An 11613-nucleotide genomic window follows, 5' to 3' on the forward strand; every position below is an offset into this window, starting at 1 on the left:
GCATCCCGTAGACATCCAGGCACTTTGGTGCGTTAGTCGCCTTGTTGGTGTCGCCTTGCGTCCAAGCCCCCTCCAACACCTTAGGTCGCCTAGTTGGTGTCGCCTTGGTACCCTCTCCAGGGCCTTGGGTTGCCTAGACGCCGTGACAACTATAAGGTACATGAAGAACAGAAGACAACAACAAAGTTAAAGTAGGAGAAATAATATCATGATCGGAAACCTGAGTAGAGACACCATTAGCAAGAATCACCTGGGATGGATGACTGGTGTTATGAAAAGAGGAAAACACTGTAGACCCACCAGTCATGTGATTTGATGCACCAGAATCAATAACCCAACTAGTAGGAGAGGAGGCAAGAAGCACAATAGTACCTCTGTGGGCTAGTGTGGCAGTGGATGAAGTGGAAGCCTCAAGCTGTTGAAGATGTTTTCGTATCTAGTTATAGTCATCTTGAGACACAGAGCCTGATGAACCAGCTCTGGATATAGAGGCAGAGTTGGTTTGATTAGACAACACCATGTCAAAACACCCATCAGTTACTGCTGAATTAGCCAACTGTTGTGACCACTCAGGTTTACCATACTTTTCCCAATACTTGTCAACAGTATGATTGGGTTTACCACAATGAGAACACTGGCATAAAGGATGATTAGACCACCGTCCTCCTCGACTACCGACACCATATCCTCTCCCTCCTCTTGAACCTCGATCAGGAACACCTAAGCCACGTCCACGACCACTGCTGCCAGTAACAAATTCAAAGTTATCCTTGGTCAAAGAAGAAGATTCAGAATTGGCCAGGGAAGGAGAGACAATCGAATGCGAGAGAAAGCTTCATTCATCGAAGGCATCTTTTCTCCTATAAGCAATTGACGTTTCACAGGCTGAAACTCAAGATCTAAACCAGAGAAAAACTTGGCAACTTGGAACTCTGCACATTGAAGATCTGCAGAGATAGGTTGATAGACATTCAATTCTTCCCACATATCCTTAAAGGAACTATAATATTCATTACTGATTTGTCATTCTGTTTGAAAGAAAAAATGTTCACACAAGTCTAAAACATGCAACAAATTCTTGTCTTGCCAGTAACTCTCCCTTAAGTCACCTCAAACACTTTTAGCAATAGTGTGGAACTTGACATTAGTAGCCACTGATGGTTCCTTTCTTTTCCATAATCATACGAGCAATGTATCATTCTCCCACATCTAGTCTTTATACTTCGTATCTGTTGAATGTGGGGAAGAAGTCAAATAATCCAGTTTGCCTTTGGCATTAATATATAATTTGACAGCCTGTGCCCAAAGTAGATATTTGAGGCACCATTTAACTTAATAAAGGTGATTTGAACATTGATGGGGTCCACAAAAAGTTTAGAATCACCCATTCTAATCAAACAAATATACCTTGAACACACACAGAATAAACCAAATAACTGCACTGAACTAGAATTCCAGTCTCCAGAGTAACACCACAAAATAATATCAAGCACTGTTAATATTAGGGGGCCACCAGACACCATCCACACCCCTTCCATGAAGGGAAAAGGCCAACTGCTGGGAGAGAGATTTCTCTCTGCGCGAAGAACAAGAACCCCTAAAATCATAGGGGATTAGAGGGTTCTGATTTCCTTGAATTTTATGATTCTTACCAAAAAAAAAATCTAATGAATTTTTTGATGAAACAGCCTCTTCTGCGCAGAAAACAATCAGAATGGCAGTAAAATTCCAGCAAGAAGGCATGTATTCAGAAGCAATCAATCAGCACGCGAAATCCTAGTTCTTCATGGTCCCTTCAACTAGGGTTTAATAGCAACAATGCAGCGTGGGTTGCTGCAAACCAAAAAAAGATAAGTCCTAAAGGAACCCAAAACAGAGAAGTAGGGTTTACAAGTAGCAATATCAAAACAGGTTAGGACAATACCTACCTGTATATAAAAGGATGAAGAAGAAAAGGGAAGAGAGTAGTAGGGGGAAACCTAGCTCACATTTTGTGTAGTGATAGCACCATGACCATGAGCCTAGCCAGTGTATTATATAATTAGTGACTTGTAAGATTCATTATTTTTTTTGGGTGAATAAAGAATTCATTAACTAAGGAAAAGGGGGCCCCCAATGGGGGAAATACAAAAGCCCACGGCTAAGAACATTCAGCTAGAAGAAGCTGAAGCTGAAAAAGAGACATTTGAAAGACCCCAGGACACAACAATAAGTCTGTTCCTGGGGGTGTCCGAACAAAAGGAGGGGGGGGGGGGGCAGACAGTAATTTGGAAGAGAAAAACCCCCCGGGTTAGACTAAAACAAAGAAAAAACCCCCAGGACACAACAATAAGATTCATTATTGATTACAACCAAAACAAAGAAAAAACCCCCAGGGTTAGACTACTTATTTTAACAAGTTAAACAACACCACACATGATAAACATAACCATGAATAGTTGCTTTCACTATAGTTACTATTTACTAAACTGCACCATCACTGCCACAAGATTAATAATAGGCACAAGACCGAAAGCCTCCATTATGCATTTTTAGTTAATTGCAACTATGATCAGTATTTCTATGTCATGATTACTGAGTATCTATGGGGTGCTATTTGTATCAAGACATTAACTAACATACTGTCAAATGAAAAAAAAAAAGAAAAAAAAAGAGGAAACATTATATATAGAATATCGCAGTGTCAGTTTTTCTAGAATATCCTACTAATTTTGACTTCTGTTCCAATTTTGAGGGGAACATTGAGGATGAGAAAGCTCATGTGTGATTTGCATTGTTGGTCATTTATTGGAAGTTGTATACAGCAGAAACTGGCTGTCCTTCATAAACCTTTCTTTGCATGGCTAAGCTGAAATGGGATTCAAGCAAGCATATACGGAAATTATGGGATTCAAGCAAGCATATACGGAAATTACTTACTGTGGCTCTCTTTGAGCATGTAAATGCTACTTGATTCATATGGCATGCAGGGAAAATGAGGTGCCATGTCTTAGGAGAAGAAAGAAGGAATCATCGTTTATCTTTGATTGTGGGACCCTCCACCGTTTTAACACTTATGGATTGAAAAATCCTGTGTCTTTTATCTTTTTCCTCTATTACTATCAATGAGACAAGTAAAGGATATGTTTTGTTTATCTGAGTGCCAGCATAACAATGCCTTGCTCACCTCTTGATAGGTACGAATCACCGTATTGGAGAACACTTGCAGCAATGCATATCCAAGTAGCTTGGAGATACAGAAAAAAACGATTAAATCGAGTGAATACCTTTACTCAGGAGCTTCAGTCAATGAGCTAATGAACTGTTGGAACGTACACATGTATGTACCAAATGTATTATCACTGATCTGCATTGTCTGTTCGCCCTTCAGGTAATTAAATTTCTGGAACATATATATATATTTTTAATGTATTTTAACTTATCTCAATAGAAAATATTGGTCAATGTATCTCAATTATGACCAATATTTGGAGGAACAATTTTGAATGATTTTACAAATGGATTTCCATAATATTTGTGTGATTATTTCATCTTTTCTATTGGGTCCCTTCAAGTACTTTAAAATTTGATTGGTAAAACAAAGATTGAAATAACTTGTATTGTATTTGTTTAACTTGAATTTGAAGATATTTAATCAAATATCCCTTATAACCCTAATTAAAAAAAATAAAAAAGGATTTCACAAGATTTCAGTCTAGGTTAGAGTAGATTTGAAGAGAGTTTTGGGCTTTTGGAGTCATTGATAAAAGGAATGACTAAAATTTAGTAAAAAAAATATGGAAAATCATCATATACTTAGATAATGTAAGGTTTTTTGCCCCCCCCCCTTTTTTGGGTGGGGGGGTTATTATTTTTTTTTCTCATTTAATCACAAAAATAGAAAATTAACACGTTATTATGATAAATTAAAGAAAATTATATCATAACCTTTTTTTGTTTGGTGAAATGTATCATAACATTATTCATATTGTTCTTATTCATACAGCAGTTAATAGTTTAATAGTCCTTTTGAGCTTTTAATCAATTATTATTATTTGTAATTTTTTTTTAAAAAGGCAAAGAGCTCTTTACAATGCCTCTTAGGAAGGAAAATCTACGCCTCCCACATTTTCTACATGGACAAGTGTTATGGTTATTTTGACCGTTGGATAGAGAGGACTTGGTATGATTGTATGAATTAGCCACATGTCAAAATTCAAGGTCTTATTCAATCAAATACCCTCCATTTACTGAAATACATCTCCCTATATATATGTAACTGCCTATTAATCAAGGGGAATCCTACTCGTACTAATATTAAGAGGGAAAATACTGATTCCAAACGCAGTCGTGGCCTATGCCAGCACTCTCATGTGTCTATCTCTCTTTTCCTCAAAACAAGGGGGCAGAGGTGTCTTTTCATAAGGGAAGGAGAGAGATAGATTCATGGGAGTGTTGGCATAGGCCACACTCGAGTTCTTTTTCCCTAAACATGAAAGTCAATGAGAGGTCAGTGGCAATAGTTCTCAACGGATAAAGATTCTGAAAGAATCTCCCAAATCTCAAAGTTTAAACTTGAAAAGGACTAGCAAAGCGGGTCATGAACCGGGTACTCTAAGATCCAAGAAATAGAAAGATTGTGGTCCAACTGGATAAGTTCCCAGAAGAACCACACATCAAGAAGGCCAGCAACGGAAGGTTTTCTCTTGCCCCACCGGCTCCTATGACCTCACCTAAGTGGCAAAAAGAATGCTACCTGGTTGTGTGGTTCCTACGCCCAGACTAGGAGCGCATGAGAGTACCACTCTACCTCCCATGAAATAAAAAATTGCACCTATGTTAATCCCCTTACGTGTGCTCTCTTTAGCTCCCACGCTGATGCAAGTGCTACACAACCAGACATCGATCTCTTGCCTAAATAGAATAATAGATCTATCCATCGGGCTTGAGGTTATTCTGGTGGTATGTATTGATCATGTCTGAGGTTACTTCTCCCCATGGTTTTAGTAATCAGTATCGAATAAGCAGTATCGGCTGATTCGCATCAATATCGGTATTGACTATTAGCATTTTTTGTTATTTTTAAAAATCTTGAATAATATAATCAATCTGTTAATTTGATATAATGGATTTGAGGTTTGAGCCTTTCGAGGGCCCAAAATTCACAAGCACGAACAAGAGAAAACCTAAAATGGAATGTGAGGGAGAGGTTGGACAAGGCTTTTTGCAATACCAAGTGGTGGTTCTTGTTTCCTGATGCCCATGATTCGCATCTTCCAGCCCTATACAGTGATCATTGTTCCATATTGATGAACACAAAGTTGTGTTTGTTTTGAAATAAATTTTTCCCAAGTTTTATTTAAAAGAAGAAAAAAAAAATCGTGTTGGCATCTTAGTTGATGGTACAATCACCACCTAATTATTGAATTCTTATCCTAATTCAATCATGCCTAAAGAAAAAGAAGAATAAAAAAAATAAAAATAAAAAAACATTTGTTTTTTGAGGCATTATGAGTAGACTTTGAGCCAATGATATTTTCTCCACTTGTTAATTAGGTTAATATTTTATTAAATTAATCTCCAAATATTTGTTCTTCCCCTTCTTGCCCTGCCTCTATCCTCTTTCTAAAGGATGATTAAGAAATAGCTCATGTTCACCATAAAACAGAATCTCCCAAGGAAATTGGATTACCCTTATACACACAAAAAGGGAGAGAGATCTCTGAGCAAGTGGCATAGAGGATCGCACCAATCAGGTGTGGCAAAATAATATTGTATATATATTGGAGGGCAGGGAAGTTATTTCATGTGGAAAGAGGAGAAAGACATGGAGGTGCATTCTGATGGCTCAGAAAAACCTTTTCCTAAATAAAAAATTATATAATTATCTTAGCAAGCTAATGGCATAGAGGATCACACCAATGCGGTACGGTAAAATTGTATTGTACATTGGAAGGTAACAAGTTCATTTCATATGAAAAGGAGAGACAAACAAAGGTGCCAATGGACCTCGCCCCAGCGGCCCCAGCGGCTCGTTCAGAGAACTTTCTCCCAAATAAAAAAGAAGAGAATTCTCTTAGCAAAGGGCATAGAAGATTGCACCAATGAGGAAGAGTCCTAATTTATTTTTGTAATTGTTGTTTGGGATCAATTCTAACATAAACCATTTATGTGAGCAAAATAATCAAGAATATTCAAATAGCAATGAGGCCACGATTGTCAACTTTTACAAGTCAACAAGTGGATGTATGGCCCGAGTTTATGATTATAGTTTAATCTTATCCTTTCGGAGTCAATATTAGTAGTAGTACGGCAATACAAAATGAGCCCATCTTATTGCCACCAATATAATCTTAATTGTTAATTCACAATGCTTCTACGGTGCACCAACCAATGAGCAAGCAATTGTCTTCCCTTTTTAATAATTTTTACTTTATAATAAAAATGATGAGTGGATTGTAATTGAATACAAGGGCAATGTGTCATTTTGTTTTAGACTTTGAATTACCACATGAGCATAAACACGTCGTAACACATTCCAATCTGCAAAGAAGAAAGAAAGTTTGTGCATTAAGTTTGTCAATGCACTCTCATTTCAGTTGAACACACAGTTCAGAAGGTAGTGTCTGTGTATTAGTTGTCATTGTTGTCAACATATTATATATGTGTTTTTGTTGTTAACACGGTGTATCTTGGTGTAGTTCAATCAACAGAGTGGCAGTTACAGTGGTTAGGATAGTTCAGGCGTCATACTAGATGAGGTGGCAGCCTTTTGATAATGTAGGTAGTTCATTAAAATTATAACATCTCGCTTGGTTTTGGCTGATATTTTTTTTTTTTTTTGATGAAAGTGTAATCACACAAACCACACACCAATCCCAAAAGGTTAACCGACTTTTGGTTTTGGCTGATATTGTCTCACCAATGTAGTCTGCATTTATTCCGAGTAGATCTGTCTCCAACAATATCTTCATAGTGCATGAACTCTTTCACTACATTATGAAAAATAAATTGGGCAAGAAGAATTTGTAACCTTAAAATTGGACATGAAAAAGTTTTATAATAGATTGGGGTGGCTTTTCATCGAATAATTATTATTGCCTAGAGAGTTTGGTGTGGCCAAAGTAGATTTGTTTCATGATATATCTAACAGAGTAACATACCAATTGGAAGGTTGGAAGACTAAACTACTCCCTTATCCGGAAAAGGAGATGATGCTCAAGTGTGTCGCTTTTTCATTATCAAATTTTGCATGTTCTCACTTTAAACTTTCAAAGGCCCATCATAATCATTTTTGTCAGTCTATAGCAATTTTTTTCAAAGGGGTGATAAGGAAGGCAAATCTAGTTAGAATTAATTGGATTTCTGTGAAACGACTCTGTCATTCTAAAGAAAAGGGTGCGCTTGGCTTTCGTGAATCTCATCTACATAACCGAGCTTTGCTTTCTAAGGTGGCTTGGAGGCTTTGGAGTGAACTGAGTCGATGTGGGCAAAGTTCACCAAAGCCATCTATTTTCCTAATTTTCAGTTTATTGCAGCAACACAAGGAAACCAACTGAGTTGGGCATGGAAAAGTATTTTGGAGGGTCAAAAGGTCCTTAAAGTAGGTATATTATGGCAAGTGGGAAATTGGGGGATCAAATTCACATCTGGAATGATAGTTGGGTTCATTCTACAGATTACCATATCCAACCCCCCCCCCCCCCCAACCTACTCATAGCTCTTTTCAGCTTGTTTCTCAATTAATTGATCAAACTAATCACAAGTGATGACAAGTTATCTTAGAATCCTTTTTTTTTGCCCTTGGATACCGCAACAATACAACAAATTTCTTGCCTTTGTTTCCAAAAGAAGACTAAGTATGGAGAGCTACAAAAAGATTGCATAAGATTCAGAGTTTCCTTTGGCATGCATGTGCATTAGGTCTTGCTTCGGCACATGTCCTTTTGTGACATGATATTAAAATTGACTCACTTTGTTCATGATATGGAGTGGAATCTAAAAAAAAAAATTCTTACATTCTTTTGAGCTGCCACTTTGCATGAGCAGTTTGGTTTGGGAGTAGTCTATCCTACGTCGTCCCCTTTGGCTCCGAACCACAAGTCCGAGGTTGGATTCAGGGATGAAGTCTTTTCTTCTTGTGGGAAAAGCAAATATGCTATGAGACAATATCACTATTCACCTTCATCTGCTGGTTTTTGTAGAAATCTCAAAATGAGGGAGGAAATCATGGTCTCCATCTGATGTTATTGGTGCAACAAAAAATGATTTTCAAGAATTTTGGCATGCATAGTCGTCAACCATCTCCTTCCTCCTCAACACCCTCCATGAAATCTTTGCCATCATTACCTTTACTAACAAATACCCAAAATTGGAATACATTGAAGTGGGTGGCTCCTCCATAGGATTTTCTGAAGCTAAGTTGTGATGCTAGCTTGCTTCCTGATCCAGATAAGGGTTGTCTTGGTTTTATATATCAGGACTCCTCCGGCAAACCAGGCTTTGCAATTTCTAAACCGATCGATCTCCTTCTCATTACCTATTGTGGGTGAAACACTATGCTAGAAGCAACAATATGAAGGTTCTCTATAATTAATTGTTGAGTCTGACAAAAAGGATGTGATTGCCTACTTCCAAGACAGATCTAAGGCCTCTCCGCTCATCATCAGATTAATAACTGAGGATATTTGACATTTACATTCGTATTTTGATATTTGCAATTTCAGGTATATTTTAAAGGATGTTAGCAACTTAGTTGACTCCCTTGTCTTTGACGTGTATGACAGTTTTGCCCCTTCCCTATCCATGGAGACTTCTAATGAAATTCTCTTCAATTAAAAAAAAAGGCGGCCACAAGATATTGGTGGTCTCTCTCTCTCTCTCTCTCTCTCTCTCTGGGAAGTAAAAATGGCAAGGAATTGTGGGTCTTTGCAATTTTTAAAGTCCAAATTGTGAAATTATAATCCTGCCTTCACTTCCACCTACGAGGTTGTAAGCCGCAGGGCTTCTTCTTTTTAGTTTTATACCCTATGATCATCCCCTCTCCAAAAGAGCAAGACAGAGAGAGAGAGAGAGACAGAGATCAAGAGAGATCAAGAGATGGGTAGGTTGAATTATGAAACATTAATCCAACACTTTAGCCATCCTCACCCTCTAGAGCTCTCAAATATCCAAGATCAACAATCAATTTTCAATCTCCCTCCTTGTTCAGCATGCAATCTCCACTCCTCAGGATTAATCTACTCCTGCAAAACCTGCAATTTCATCCTTCATATGTCATGTTCTCAAATGCCTCAACTCATCAACCACCCAGTAGATACCAATCACCCCCTTAATCTCCTCCCTTCCCCAGCCTTATACCCAGATGGATTCTTCAATTGCAATGCTTGTGGAGAACAGGGCAATGGGTTTTGCTACCACTGCAGAGCCTGTAACCTTAACTTGCACATGCCCTGTGCTTCCATGCCCATGTCGATCAATCACCAAGCTCACCCACACACTCTTCATCTCACCTTCTGCTTTCCTTACCCATCAAGAGCGTTCCATTGTGATATATGTGGCAATTATGGGTCAACCCAATGGATCTATCGGTGCAGCGCCTGCGAATTCGATGCCCATCTGAATTGTGCAACTAGTCCAGTAGTACAAGTTCAGACTCCCATGGCTGTCCAGCCCACATCAAGAAATCAAGGATTTGGACAGGGTGGTGTTGGTGGTGGTGGTGCCGGCACCACCAGACAGACTTCTTCATCTGCGGCGACGATCGGTCGATTACTTGTGCGTGGCATGTTGGGGTTCTGATCAGAAGATCAATTCCTGGGAATATGTTGTGGAGAATAAGGTATTGATGAAGTTGATCAAACCTGTAGTACTGCTTGTTTTGTTGTTAATTAAACAGTTTATACTGTGTTTCTGTTAGTAATTGCTTTTGTTGTCAATTTCGAATATTAATCTTGCAATTAATCTGTTTAAAATCTGTACAAAGGCATAGTGTATGATCCAAAGTTCTGATTTCACCAAACGCAACCATTAATTATCAGGAAGAACTAGTCAAAACTCAAAAGCTGACCCGTGATTTGAGGTAGCTGTAGTGGTTGGTGGAGAGAGTTGATTCAGATTATAAATTTATGGAGCTTGTTTTCAATAATGAGAACTTGTTAAAGAATTGGGAAATGCTAAATATGAATGTGGAAGGAGTTCTCTCTAGGGGAGCGTGGCCCAAGTGTTAATGGGGATGCTCGCAGCAGCATCAACAGGGTGATCATTGTCGCCTTTCATGGGAGAGGCAGCATCAACAGGTTGATCATTACCGCCTTTCATGGGAGGGCGGACCCATTTGTGTCTGACCCAGGGCGTGCATTCCCCCATTGAGAACTTTCTTCCTAAACAAATTGTACAGTTAGATGGGCTTACCCAGTCAAAAAATTTCCTCCCTTTGGAGCTAACCTATCCAAAATTTAACTTTAAACATCCTTATCTATCTATCTATGTATGACAAGGCATTATAGTCCCACCATTTTTCTGAGATTTTATTTTTCAAATAATGAAACTTAATTTTTGAATGATTTTTAAAAAATTTCATAATTATTATTTTATTAAATATATATCATAATGTCTAAAATATCTCTCCCTTCCATGTCTTTCATTGTTACCTTTCTTTATTTTTCAAAAATCAAAATACGGCATTGGAAAGTAGATTTAAAGATCTCCCTTTTAATTAGTTTATTAATGTAATTTATTTTAATATATTTTTTCTCCTAAATAGTTCCCTTAAAATAAAATTCTCACACGATCTCAATATATCCAACCACCTTATACATTTGTTTATTTTACCTTATTTATTTGTTTATTTTACATTTTTTCCTAAAACTCCATTCTCCCGCTTTTCTTAATAGGTTACTTCTCCACTATTCCAATCCCCCCCCCCCCCCCTCCCCCCAAACTTACATATCTAGTATAAGCAGTAAACCAGTGCTAGAGATTCGAAAAGATGTATGTGAAAGAGAGACATAAGGAGAAATGATAGGAAAATAAAAAAAATTATTATTATTATTTTTGAATTAAGAGGATAACTCATTTGAAGGGTTTGACCATAACAAGTTTACCATTGCAGATACGACAGTGTGGCCCAATTTCGATCATTGTCTATCTGATTCAATTGATCCAGATGACAGGCGTGTAACCCGTGGTAATCAATAGATTATCTTTCTACCAAATACATGGAATAATGATGCAGTGACACTGATTGCCTAATTGTTGGATAACTGTTGCATACCGCAAATTAGCTATATGTCCAATTCAAAGTCTAATTCAATCAAAGACCCTCTCACGTATTGGTATGTATCCGCATGTATGTCCATCCATACTTGCATTACTTTGACCACTATTCTACATTAATCTCTCATAGTCCTGATTTTTAAAATTTTGATTTGCCACTTTACATGTGAGTAGAAGATATTAGGATCTTCAAATTTTCCACATAACAAATATTTGGGATAGTCCACAATAGTGGTAAATTTGAGAGGTATGAAAAATTAAACTATGAGATAGTGCATAATAGTGGTCGGACCGTCGGACTACCGTAAACATACATGGATGGACATGGAAAGGCTACAAATACACAAAAAGGTATTT

General features: G+C 37.7%; 1 protein-coding gene across 1 annotated transcript in view; it reads left to right on the forward strand.

The window, feature by feature from the left end:
• The window catches only part of LOC122646424 (probable cyclic nucleotide-gated ion channel 20, chloroplastic), a 79017-nt gene extending 75599 nt beyond the window's left edge, over positions 1–3418 (forward strand). Inside the window, exon 13 of the mRNA XM_043839977.1 lies at positions 3177–3418. Within this exon, the coding sequence (XP_043695912.1) occupies positions 3177–3297 (121 nt within the window). The 3' untranslated portion in view covers positions 3298–3418. The remainder of the gene's footprint in view (positions 1–3176) is intronic.
• The last annotated feature ends 8195 nt before the right edge of the window (positions 3419–11613 follow it).

Source organism: Telopea speciosissima, chromosome 11 (genome assembly GCF_018873765.1).
Source record: "Telopea speciosissima isolate NSW1024214 ecotype Mountain lineage chromosome 11, Tspe_v1, whole genome shotgun sequence".
NCBI lineage: Eukaryota > Viridiplantae > Streptophyta > Magnoliopsida > Proteales > Proteaceae > Telopea > Telopea speciosissima.